This window comes from Chamaea fasciata, unplaced genomic scaffold (genome assembly GCF_029207755.1).
Source record: "Chamaea fasciata isolate MVZ Bird 193981 ecotype frontalis unplaced genomic scaffold, bChaFas1.0.hap1 SCAF_29, whole genome shotgun sequence".
In the NCBI taxonomy this organism is placed as follows: domain Eukaryota; kingdom Metazoa; phylum Chordata; class Aves; order Passeriformes; family Sylviidae; genus Chamaea; species Chamaea fasciata.
The window spans coordinates 3,563,292-3,576,528 of record NW_027094114.1 but is presented as its reverse complement, the minus strand read 5'-3'; the positions used below and the strand labels follow the sequence as shown (position 1 = coordinate 3,576,528).

Below are 13,237 nucleotides of genomic sequence, written 5' to 3'. Positions count from 1 at the left end.
AGCCCTGAGGCCTTCAACCAACACAGGGGCCCTGAAGGGGAGTGTAGAAGTAAAGGAAGGGGAGGTTATGGAGGACAAGCCCTGGGGCTCCCTGGCAATGAGGAGCACTGGAGTTCCATTTTCTCCCCCAGCTCTGCACAGAAGCACCAACCCTTCAGCTCCAGAGAAGTCAGGGTGGAAAGATGTCCGGCAAACATGGCAATACAGAATTCTTTATGTTCTGTAAGCACATATGTAGCACAACTCCTTGGTTGTACCGTCTCTGGGTTTGCTAGAAAGGCAAATACTGAACCAAAAATTGTGTAGTCACAGACGTTTGCGGGAACAAATTCTCAGAAGTGTAACTCCTGTGTCAGCAGCAAAAAATACAGGACACAGAGTGAGCATAAATGAGTAACGCAAGAACACTGTGCAGAAGAATGAGAGTTTATGGCTTCTGAAAACCAGGTGTGATCATTTTCCTCATGGCATCCTTGAGCTCCTGATTCCTCAGGCTGTAGATGAGGGGGTTCAGAGCTGGAGGCACCACCGAGTACAGAACTGACAATGCCAGATCCAGGGATGGGGAGGAGATGGAGGAAGGCTTCAGGTAGGCAAATGTGCCAGTGCTGAGGAACAGGGAGAGCACGGCCAGGTGGGGGAGGCAGGTGGAGAAGGCTTTGTGCCGTCCCTGCTCAGAGGAGATCCTCAGCACAGCCCTGAAGATCTGCACATACGTGAAAACCATGAACACAAAACAACCAAGATATAGAGAAGCACTTAGAACAACAAGCCCAAGTTCCCTGAGGTAGGATTTGGAGCAGGAGAGCTTGAGGATGTGTGGGATTTCACAGAAGAACTGGCCCAGGGCATTGCCATGGCACAGGGGCAGGGAAAATGTATTGGCCGTGTGCAGCAGAGCGTTGAGAAAGGCACTGGCCCAGGCAGCTGTTGCCATGTGGGCACAAGCTCTGCTGCCCAGGAGGGTCCCGTAGTGCAGGGGTTTGCAGGTGGACACGTAGCGGTCGTAGTACATGATGGTCAAGAGGAAATACTCTGCCGAAATGAAAAACACAAACAGAAAGAGCTGTGCAGAACATCCTGCATAGGAGATGGTCCTGGTGTCCCAGAGGGAATTGTGCATGGCTTTGGGGACAGTGGTGAGGATGGAGCCCAGGTCGGTGAGGGCCAGGTTGAGCAGGAAGAAGAACATGGGGCTGTGCAGGTGGTGGCCGCAGGCTACGGCGCTGATGACGAGGCCGTTGCCCAGGAGGGCAGCCAGGGAGATGCCCAGGAAGAGGCAGAAGTGCAGGAGCTGCAGCTGCCACATGTCTGCCAATGCCAGCAGGAGGAAGTGGCTGATGGAGCTGCTGTTGGACATTTTCTGCATTGGGGTATTGAAATCTGTTGAAGGAGGGAAGAAAGTGACTTGGAGGGAAGATTTCTCGCAGTAAAGTCAAAGGTCTTTCTCACAGACCAGTCCCTGCCAGTAAATATATCCCTCTTGTCTATGTCTAGGAGAACTTCCTTCACCTTGGTTGCTCAAGACCTGATTGCTGCTGGCCAATGTTCAGTGAGGAGCCAGACCTTGACCTCCAGGACACCTGCAAGTAAGCCCTGACCCCCAGTCAGTGCAGGGGAACAGTGAGGGCAGGGGCCAGTCCTAGGGTTTGAACTTGAGTCTCCTCCTAAGGCACAGGAGACACCAAGTGAAAGGGATAGGGATTGCAGGTGGCAGAACAAGAGATTCTGCTGCATCTGGATAGAACAGAGAGTCCAGTGAGGCAGGGGCATTGTCTGAGCCTTAGTGCAGACTGAGGGGAGCTGCTCTGTCCCTCTCTCCTGTTCCCAGCAGCCCTGGATTTGCACCTTTCTGAGCTCCAATCCTGTGCTACCCTAGAAAGCCAGGTGACACTGCTGAGAGCAGAGGGATCCCTGACACACAAAGTGGCCCCTGCCTTTCCCTAAATCAGGGAGATTCGGCTCATTCCCAGCCTGCCCTGCCCAGAGCTCCCCGGGGCAGAGGGAGCTGGGACACCCCATTGCTGTGCTCAGCCTGCACAGGAGGAGCCCAAGGGCTGGGCCTGAGCCTGCAGCTGGAACTGCCATTCCCAGAGAGCCCGTCAGCAATGCCAACAGCACCTGGGCAAGGCAGGGTGAGAGAGAGCCGGGCCCTGAGGAAAAGCCTTTCCCTGCCCAGCCCTGAACAGCCCCTCCCAGGCAGCAGCAGTGCAGGACAGTGGCCCTCAGGCCCTGGTCAGCAGGCAATGGGCACATGGCAGGAGAGATGCCCTGCATCTCTGGGGCTGCTCTGCCGGCCCAGGAGGGGACTGAGGGCCCCGAGCCCCCGGGCTGAGGGCTGTGCTGGCTGGGAGGGGACACAAGAGCTGTGCTGCTCAGGGCAGTGTGTGCCCTGCAGGGCAGGGCCGGCAGGTGCCACATGTCCCCTGCAGCAGGGCTTCCCTCAGCACTGCCTCCCTCCCTCCCTGCCCACGGCTCTGCTGCTGGAGCTGTCCCAACTTTGCCAAGGCACATCCTGTCCCTCCCTCAGTGCTCAGGGCTCTTCCTGGCCCACTGGGATGTGGGGATGTGCAATGCCAAGGGCAGAACCATGGGGCGGCCCCTGCTGGCTGCTGGGCAGGGACAAGGAGGCAATGAGGCCCCAGGCCTGCAAGGGTCACTTGTCTCCTCCTCATGGCTCAGGCCCAGGCCCAGCAGCCATGGCCAAAGTGCTGCAGGAGTTGGCTCTGTCAGGGCCTTGCAGCTGCTGCCCATCCCTGTGCCCTGTGCAGCCCAGGCTGTCCTAAGGTGTTCGTGCTCTGCGCCTCTGTTCCTGCAGGCTGTCGTCATCCCCCGGCTGCCCCACCTGGCTGGGCCGTTCCTTTGCTGACAGCTCTGCATCCTGCCTGCCTCTGCCTGGCCACACAAAACCTTGGGCTTTAATCCAGGAGGGTTTATTCAACTTTTCCTGTGCCTGTGATGTTTTAGCACAGGGAAAAGTCATGCAGGGCCTGGTTTCCCAGCAAGGATGGTTATAAAACACGGACAAGACATCTAGCTCGAGAGTGCAGTGATAGAAAATCATGGAGTGAATCTCAGAACTTGGTGTGAGTTTTATGATAATGGGTAAATTGTAATTCACATGTAGCAACTGTAATTAAGAAACACTCTTTTAGAATCACATGTCCATGTAAGATTATGAGTTACCCCACTTTAGACCTCGAGGCTGCATAACTGATGCTCTCTTATTTGCAAATTAGTGTTAAGGAGTTTTATTCTGATATTTATGTAAATTGGGTTACAGAAGGGCCTCAAAGAACCAAAGACTCTACTGTGACACCTTGGAACCTCATGGAACCAAAATCCTTTTTGACACATGTCCTGGGTTGAAGTATATTCTATCACCATCTTCAAGAACTGTTGAAACCAGGTGAGGCAGTGCTCCCTGCCTCCTCCACTCTGGCTTATCTTCTGTTAATGGGCCATCAGCACCTTTGCTACACAGCTCACAGATAACCCCCTCCTGGACTACCTCCTGTTAATGGGCCCATCAGGCCTTATCACATGACTCACCATCCCATTGTGGGATGCTCCGCCCAGAGGGAGAAACCAAGCATTCCAGCCTGGATATAAGCTGAGACTCTGAACACCAGAGGGGCGCTTACCCACTGGATTCCCAGAGGACCCGAGCTACCAGACTTTTCTACAGGATCACTGCTTCAGGAAGACCACCTCATCTGGACTGCTTCCATCACTACGCTCAGGTTGTATTCTGACTCTGTCAGTGGTCTTTTGTATTATTGCATTGATTTTATTTTACTTTCTTTCCTTTTTTTCTTTTTTCCTATTAAATTGTATCTCTGACTTGGAGCCTCTCATTTGTTTTGCCTTGAAACTACTACATTTTTGGCGCCCAACGTGGGGCACAAGGCACTGAGAAAAGTCAGAATTACAATTTTGTATTGAAGAAGACACCTGTTCGCTATGATGCTCAACATGCTTACATGTGTCTTATATCTATCTCTCTATATTTTTCCACAACTGGGGTACTATCTGCCAGTCTTAATGCTCCTGCGTAGACCAGGGTATGGTACTAAAATTGCTTTAGTAGTCTATTATGTCCATTGCTTGATAAACTCTGAGGCAATGAACATTATTCAGAATATACACCCACTTTTGTTTTCTTGTTCTGGTCTAGGATGCTACATCTGGGGCCTCAACAATCTCACCCAGCCCCTGTGGGGAGGGGTGAAGAATGATTTTTTCCAGCTTTTCAGGCATGACACAGCAGTTTTTGAAAATATGGAATACCCTCTGGATGCCAAGGACAGCATGATGTTGTTGTTAGTCCTGCTTTGTCTTCTCTGCACGGCCCGCACCATGCTTAGAATCAAAACACTACATGGTGTGATACAGCGTGTTCTGAAGGAAGAGGAAGAGGGAAAAAGAAGCAGAGCAACGATATCAGTGTCTACACAGAGTGTCACAGAGGTGAAAGGAACCAAAGGCAAGGCAACAGTGTCCTCATCTACACAGACCGTCACAGAGGAGAAAGAAGCCAAAAGTGAGGCAACAGTGTCCACATCTACGCAGACTGTCACAGAGGAGAAAGGGACTAAGGGTGCCATCAGCATCTCCACACAAACCATCACCGAACCGGAACAGCCTAAACCAGTAGCAGTTGCCCCCGTTCAGAAGAAGAAATCAAGGACCAAATCAGTCCGCATAGTGACTGATGAGGGTGCAGCAGGACCTTCACAATCAGCAGAAGAGACAGAGCCAGAAATCATCACTCGCTCTCTATCTCTGGGTGAGCTGCGTGACCTGCGAAGGGAATTCACCCGCCAGACCAACGAGTCCATCCTGACCTGGCTGCTCCGCATCTGGGACGCTGCAGCCAATGACACCATTCTGGATGGAAGTGAGGCCAGGCAACTGGGATCGTTGTCCCGGGATGTGGTCATTGACCAGGGGATTGGGAAAAGCCAAGAACCTCTCAGCCTCTGGCAGCGACTGCTAACAAGTGTGAAGGATAGATACCTTTGTAAAGAAGACCTCCAAGTGCACCAAGGAAAATGGAACACAATAGAACAAGGTATCCAATGCCTGAGGGAATTGGCTGTGTTGGAAATCATTTTTTCAGAAGATGAGAGATTTCCTAAAAACCCAGATGGTGTCCAGTGCACATCACGGATGTGGTTGAGATTTGCACGGCTTGGACCCGAGATGTACTCACGTTACCTGGCAACACTGCAATGGAGGGAAGGTGAGGACAGGGTAGGTGTCTTGGCTAATAAACTAAGAATTTACGAGGACACTGTCACTGCCCCAGTTCGTACCCATGTCTCGTCTGTGGAAACAAGACTGGCTGAGCAAGTCCGGAACTTGATTGAAGAAGGCCATCAGAAACTGAAAAAAGAACTCAAGGAAGAAATTTACCATATCCAGCCAGAGCCAATGAGAGTCTCTGCCATTAGGAGCAGGCGCTCCCCAGCCAGGGAGAGAGGATACACACCCCGAGGTAACCTCTGGTCTTTTCTTCGGGAGCATGGAGAAGACATGAGGAAGTGGGATGGAAAACCCACCTCCTCCTTAGCAGCCCGGGTACGTGAACTGAAAAGAGAAACACCTACCACAAAGAGCCCATCTAGAATCAATGTTGCTCCGGTCTCTCGTGCACAGAACTCCAGACGGTACAGGAATGATGATATGACTGATCCTCTTGAAGGAACCTCAGAAACATATTTACAAGAAGAGAGCAATGTATGCCATGACCAGGAATAGGGGGGCCCTGCCTCTAGCCAGGTAGAGGAAAGGGACAATCGGATCTACTGGACTGTGTGGATCCGATGGCCTGGAACATCTGACCCACAAAGATATACGGCTCTGGTTGATACCGGTGCTCAGTGTACTCTGATGCCATCAAGGTACGTGGGAGCAGAACCCATTTCCATTTCTGGGGTGACAGGAGGATCCCAGGAGCTGACTGTACTGGAAGCTGAAGTAAGTCTAACTGGGAAAGAATGGCAGAAACACCCCATTGTGACTGGTCCAGAGGCCCCATGCATTTTGGGCATAGACTATCTCAGAAATGGGTATTTCAAAGACCCAAGAGGATACCGCTGGGTTTTTGGCATAGCTGCTCTAGAGACAGAAGGCATCAGACAACTGAGTACCTTGCCTGGACTCTCAGACGACCCCTCTGCTGTGGGACTACTGAAAGTTGAAGAACAACAGGTGCCGATCGCCCGAGCAACAGTGCACCGTCGGCAATATCGCACCGACAGAGACTCTGTGGTCCCCATCCATAAGATGATTCGTGAGCTGGAGAGCCAAGGGGTGGTAAGCAAGGCTCGTTCACCCTTTAATAGCCCTATATGGCCCGTGCGTAAGTCCAGTGGAGAATGGAGACTGACAGTGGATTACCGTGGCCTGAATGAAGTCACACCACCACTGAGCGCTGCCATACCAGACATGTTGGAGCTTCAGTATGAGCTGGAATCCAAGGCAGCAAAATGGTATGCGACCATTGATATTGCAAATGCCTTTTTCTCCATTCCTCTGGCAGCAGAATGCAGGCCTCAGTTTGCCTTCACCTGGAGGGGCGTGCAGTACACCTGGAACCGACTGCCCCAGGGGTGGAAGCACAGTCCCACCATTTGCCATGGACTGATCCAGGCTGCACTGGAAAAGGGTGAGGCTCCAGAACACCTGCAATACATTGACGACATTATCGTGTGGGGAAACACCGCAACAGAAGTCTTTGAGAAGGGAGAGAAGATCATTCAGATTCTCCTGAAGGCCGGCTTCGCCATCAAGAGGAGCAAAGTCAAGGGACCTGCTCGAGAGATCCAGTTCCTGGGAGTGAAGTGGCAAGATGGACGGCGTCAGATTCCCACTGAAGTCATCAATAAGATCACTGCAATGTCTCCACCGACCAACAAGAAGGAAACACAAGCTTTCCTAGGTGCCATAGGTTTCTGGAGGATGCACATTCCCGAGTATAGCCAAATTGTGAGCCCTCTCTACCTGGTCACCCGCAAGAAGAACGATTTCCACTGGGGCCCAGAACAGCAGCAAGCTTTCGCCCAGATCAAGCAGGAAATCGCTCATGCGGTAGCCCTTGGCCCAGTCAGGACGGGATCAGAGGTGAAGAATGTGCTTTACTCTGCAGCCGGGAGCCATGGTCTGTCATGGAGCCTTTGGCAGAAGGTGCCGGGTGAGACTCGGGGACGACCACTGGGATTCTGGAGCCGAAGCTACAGAGGATCCGAAGCCAACTACACTCCCACAGAGAAGGAAATCTTAGCCGCCTATGAAGGAGTCCAAGCTGCCTCAGAGGTGATTGGTACTGAAGCACAGCTGCTTCTGGCACCTCGACTACCGGTGCTGGGGTGGATGTTCAAGGGAAAGGTTCCTACCACACATCACGCCACCGACACCACGTGGAGCAAATGGATCGCCCTGATCACGCAGCGCGCCCGTATTGGAAACCTGAATCGCCCTGGGATTCTGGAAATTATAACAAACTGGCCTGAAGGTGAGACCTTTGGATTATCCTCTGAAGAAGAGGAGGAGCAAGTGACACGGGCCGAGGAAGCCCCACCATATAACGAGCTACCAGAGAGTGAGAGACGATATGCCCTTTTCACCGACGGTTCCTGCCGAATTGTAGGTGCTAACCGGAAATGGAAAGCTGCTGTATGGAGCCCCACACGACGAGTTGCACAGGCTACCGAGGGAGAAGGTGGATCGAGTCAGGTCGCAGAGCTTAAAGCTGTCCAGCTGGCTTTGGATATTGCTGAACGAGAGAAGTGGCCAAGGCTCTATCTCTACACTGACTCATGGATGGTAGCTAATGCTCTGTGGGGATGGCTGGACCGCTGGAGAAAGGCCAACTGGCAGCGCAGAGGGAAACCCATCTGGGCTGCTGAGATTTGGCAGGACATCGCCACCCGAGTAGAAAGGCTGACCGTGAAGGTTCGACACGTGGATGCGCATGTACCCAAGAGTCGGGCTAATGAAGAACATCATAACAACGAGCAGGTGGATCGAGCTGCCAAGGTGAAAGTATCTCAGGTTGATCTAGACTGGCAGCACAAAGGAGAATTGTTCCTAGCTCGTTGGGCTCATGATGCCTCTGGTCATCAAGGGAGAGATGCAACATATCGATGGGCTCGTGACCGAGGGGTGGACATTACTATGGACAGCATCTCCCAGGCTATCCATGACTGCGAGACCTGTGCTGCGATCAAACAGGCCAAGCGAGTGAAGCCTCTGTGGTATGGCGGACGATGGTCAAAGTATAGGTATGGGGAAGCCTGGCAAATTGACTACATCACCCTTCCCCAAACCCGCCAAGGCAAGCGCTACGTCCTCACCATGGTGGAAGCAACCACTGGATGGCTGGAGACCTACCCTGTGCCTCATGCTACTGCCCGGAACACCATCTTGGGCCTGGAAAAGCAGGTCCTGTGGAGACATGGCACCCCTGAGAGAATTGAGTCAGACAACGGGACTCATTTCAAGAATGGCCTCATAAGCACTTGGGCCAGAGAACACGGAATCGAATGGATATACCATATCCCATACCATGCACCAGCTGCCGGGAAGGTGGAACGCTGCAATGGACTGCTTAAAACTACCCTTAAGGCACTTGGTGGAGGGACCTTCAAAAATTGGGAACAGAACTTAGCGAAGGCCACCTGGATGGTCAATACCCGAGGGTCCATCAATCGAGCTGGTCCTGCCCAGTCTGAATCCTTGCATACAGTGGATGGAGATAGGGTCCCTGTGGTACACATGAGAGGTATGTTAGGAAAGACTGTTTGGATTAATCCCACCTCGGGCAAGGGCAAACCCATCCGTGGGGTTGTCTTTGCACAAGGACCTGGTTACACTTGGTGGGTGATGCAAAAGGATGGGGACACCCACTGTGTACCACAAGGAGACCTTATTTTAAGTGAGAACTGTGTGTAGGATTTCATTATATATATATATGTGTGTGTGTGTAGTTTAAGGAAGGTATTGATTTGGGATGATGTAGATGGTAATAGAATAAGGGGTGGATAATGTCCTGGGTTGAAGTATATTCTATCACCATCTTCAAGAACTGTTGAAACCAGGTGAGGCAGTGCTCCCTGCCTCCTCCACTCTGGCTTATCTTCTGTTAATGGGCCATCAGCACCTTTGCTACACAGCTCACAGATAACCCCCTCCTGGACTACCTCCTGTTAATGGGCCCATCAGGCCTTATCACATGACTCACCATCCCATTGTGGGATGCTCCGCCCAGAGGGAGAAACCAAGCATTCCAGCCTGGATATAAGCTGAGACTCTGAACACCAGAGGGGCGCTTACCCACTGGATTCCCAGAGGACCCGAGCTACCAGACTTTTCTACAGGATCACTGCTTCAGGAAGACCACCTCATCTGGACTGCTTCCATCACTACGCTCAGGTTGTATTCTGACTCTGTCAGTGGTCTTTTGTATTATTGCATTGATTTTATTTTACTTTCTTTCCTTTTTTTCTTTTTTCCTATTAAATTGTATCTCTGACTTGGAGCCTCTCATTTGTTTTGCCTTGAAACTACTACAACACAGCAGAGCCACATGGAACCAATGGCCCATTGTGATATTGCAGATCCAAGGAGACCATGGTCACACTCTGCAACCTCATGGAATCAAAAGTACATTGTGACAGAGAAAGGCTTCATGGAACCAAGAGTCCATTGTGACACAGCAGGGCCTTGTTGGAACAATGGAACAATTGCTGATAGTGCAGAAACTCATGGAACCAAGGGGCCGCTGTGTCATTGTGCAGCTCCATGGAACCAAGGAAACCATTTGGGCACTGCAAGGTCTCATGGAAGCAAGGGACCATTGTGACACTATGGGGCCCCACGGAAACCAGGGGGCAATGGGACACAGCGGGGCCTGATGGAACCAAGGATCCAATATGACACCACCATTGCTACACTGTGAGGCCCCATGGATCCAAGACAACAGGGAACAGGTCTCGTTGACTTGGCCTGACTAAATTGACCTTGGCATGTTGGGGGTCCCTTCTCATGTGCCCCTGAAACACTGGGGCTCTGTGCTTTCCTTCCTATGGGAATGTACTGCCCTTCTCATGCAGGTGCTTATGGCTGAAATAAAGATTCTGCCCCTAAAATTCCATATATCCAAGGTACAGAATCCAAGATATTTATTCCATTGTTCCCAGATGAAAGCTGCCAGGACAGAGAGACCTGGCTGGCCATGGCCTCTGGTGGCTGCCGTTCATCAGCCCCTGAAGCACTGGGGCTCTGTGCTTTCCTTCCAGTGGAGACTATGGTGACACTCCAGGGCATCATGGATCACAGGGACCATTGTTACACTGAGAGAAATCATGGAACCAAGGGGATCATTGTGGCACTGCTGGGCCCCATGGGACCAAGGGGCCACTGTGCAGCAGCAGGGCTTTGTGGAACCAAGAGGCCATTGTTGCATTACAGGGCCTGGTGGAACCAAATGTGAACCATTGTGATCCTGCAGGGCACTGTGGATCCATGGAGACCATTGTGACATTGCAAGGCCACATGAAATCATGGAGACCATGGTGACACTGCAGGGCCCCACAGAACCAACTGTGACCCTGCTGGGCCTCATGGCAGCAAGGGGCCAATGTGACACCTCAGAAGCAAGGAGAACATTGTGACACTACAGGGCCTCATGGAACCAAGGGAGCATGGAACAGATCTGGCTGGTTTGGCCTCCCAAGGGCCACTTGACAGGTCCAGCTGATTTTGTAATGTTGAGGGCTGCCTCTCATCAGTGCCTCTGGAGTATAGTGCCTCAGTGCTTTCCTTCCTATGGAAAAGAACCATCTGTCTTTCCAGGTGGTCATGGGCAAATATAATACTCTCCCTGAAAAATTCCCTATATGCAAGGGTTCTCTGAGAAAAAAGCTGCCAGGACATAGAGCCCTGGCTGGCCTTGGCCTCTGGTGGTCACCTCTCATCTCAAGGAGGTTCTGAGGAAAGTATTTGAACAGGTTGGACTACTGGAGCATCACTGAGTCTCTCATCCTCCAGCACTAGGGCTGATCTGGAGCCTGATCTCCCTCTCCGCCCCTCAGCAGCTGCTGAGCCTTTCAAGGGGGCCAGGGCTGTGGGGTGAGTGCACCCAGTGCTGGAGCAGCCCAGAGCAGGCACTGCCATGCGGTTTACCCAGATTTGGCTGGGCTGGGTTGAGGGCAGGGGAGGTGGGCAGAGCTGGGCAGAAGCTGGGCTAGACTGGGAAGTGTCCAGGAGATAAAACGCACCCATGTCAGCTGAGCTGTGTGACTCTGCAGGGCCAGGACACGTTCCAGCAGGTGTGTGGTGCTGTGCCAGTCCCCTGGCAAGGATCCCACACTGGCAGGTGCAGCACTGAGGAGGTTGGTCTGTGGCCTTGGCGGCATGGCCAGTGTGAGAAGGTGCCCCAGGGCTTTGACCATCCCTCCAGCCTCTTCCATCAGCCACTGGCACACCTGGGCACTCACCCCAGTTTATTGGTCTATTTGTTCTGTGGTTGTCTCCTTCCTCCTGCTGATTTCAGCACCAGTGTAGGGGCAGCATCAGCCCTGCCCAGGCTCCCTCCTCACCCAGCCCTTGGCAGTCCCCAGGGCTGGGCTCTCTGTGAACCCTGGCATGGGATGTGGGTGTTGGAACTGGACACTGAGGTCTGCTGTGGACACTCTGGTTGGAACATTTGCCCACCCAAAACACACCCTGTGCTGTGCCGTGTCTACTGAGGGGGATGTGGGGCCTGTGCTGGGAATGGGGGGCTGTGCTGCCTCAGGGACAAATGACAGGGATGAGCCACAACACAACGACCAGGAGGTGGAAGTGAGGACAAGCTATGGCAGAGGAATTCAGAGATCTGACCTGAGCGTGTGTTCATGTGTTTAGGAAAGCCAAAGCTCAGCTGGAGCTGATGGAGGCCTCAGGCAATATCTAGAGCAAGGGTAATTCTGCTGCTGTATTTGCAGGAAATGGCTGCAAAAGGAACATGTCAACCTGCTGCTAAATGAGAGCAGGAGGGGCAAATCTAGGATCATGGAATGGCCTGGGTTGGAATCCTAAAGATCATCCAGTTCTAATCTCATGCCATGAGTAGGGACACCTTCCACTGGACCAGATTGCTCCATGCAACCTGGCCTTGAACACGGCCAGAGGTGGGGAGTCTGCAGCCTCTCTGGGTAACCTGTGCCAGGGCCTCACCGTCCTCACTGGGAAGAATTTCTTCCCAATATCCTATCTAAACCTGCCCTCCTTGCCCTCATGGCCATTCCCTGTTGTCCTGTCACTCTGAAAGCCACTCCCTCTTTTCCTGTCACTTTGTTCAAAGTCCCTCTCCAGCTCTCTCAAAGCCCCTTTAGGTGCTGGAATGGACTCCAATGTCTCCCTGGCGCCTTCTCACACCCAGGCTGAACAGCTCCAGCTCTCTCAGCCTGGCTCCAGAGCAGTTCCAGCCTTGCAAATGTCCATTGTGACACTGCAGGGCTTCCTGTAACCAAGGGTGCATTGTCACACTGTGGAACCAAGGAGACCCTTATGACACTGGGGTCCCCATGGAAACAAGGGGCCACTGTGACACTTTGGGGCCTCAAGGAACCATAAGTGTCCTTTGCGATACTGCGGAACCAAGGGGCCTTTGTGACACTCTGGGGCCCCATAGAAGCAATGGGACATTGTGACGCTTCAGGCCCTCATGGAACCAAGGAGAGCAGTGTGGCACTACAAGGGCTCATGGAATAAAGGAACCCTTGTGACACAGGGGAGGCCAAGGAAACCAAGTGGTCCATTGTGACATTGAGGGGCCTCCGAGAACCAAGGGGCCATTATGACACTTTTGGGCGTTATGAAAGCAAAGGGGATCCTTGTGGCTCTGTGGGGTCTTGTGTAACCAAGGGTCTGTGTGGCACAGCAGGGCCTCATGGAACCAAGGCCATTTCAAAACTGCTGAGCCAAGTAGACCATTGGGACACTGTGGGGCCTGATTGAACTGATGAGAATATGGTGACACAGTGAGACTTTATGGCAACAAGGATCCATTGTGACACTTTGGGGTCTCCTTTAACCAGGAGTCCAATTGTGACACTGCAGAGCCAAGGAGATCATTGTGATCCTACAAGGTCTCATGGAACCAAGTGGCCATTGTGTCACTTTGGGGCCCCATTGGACCAAGGACACCGTTGTGACACTGTAGGGCATCATGGAACCAAAGGGCCCT

At 52.4% G+C, this 13,237-nt stretch overlaps 1 protein-coding gene across 1 annotated transcript; it reads right to left on the bottom strand.

Moving 5' to 3' along the window:
* Positions 1 to 427: 427 nt before the first annotated feature.
* Positions 428 to 4,790, bottom strand: LOC136302536 (olfactory receptor 14C36-like). Its single transcript, XM_066206009.1, has 2 exons — positions 4,773 to 4,790; positions 428 to 1,363 (listed from the first exon to the last, which is right to left on the bottom strand). The coding sequence occupies exon 2, from the start codon at positions 1,358 to 1,360 to the stop codon at positions 428 to 430; it is 933 nt and encodes a 310-aa protein (XP_066062106.1). The 5' UTR covers positions 1,361 to 1,363; positions 4,773 to 4,790.
* Between the last annotated feature and the right edge of the window lie 8,447 nt (positions 4,791 to 13,237).

What these genes read in the sequence shown, in the direction of transcription:
- LOC136302536 (XM_066206009.1), bottom strand. Translation starts at nt 1,360, where the DNA reads ATGTCCAACAGCAGCTCCATCAGCCACTTCCTCCTGCTGGCATTGGCA.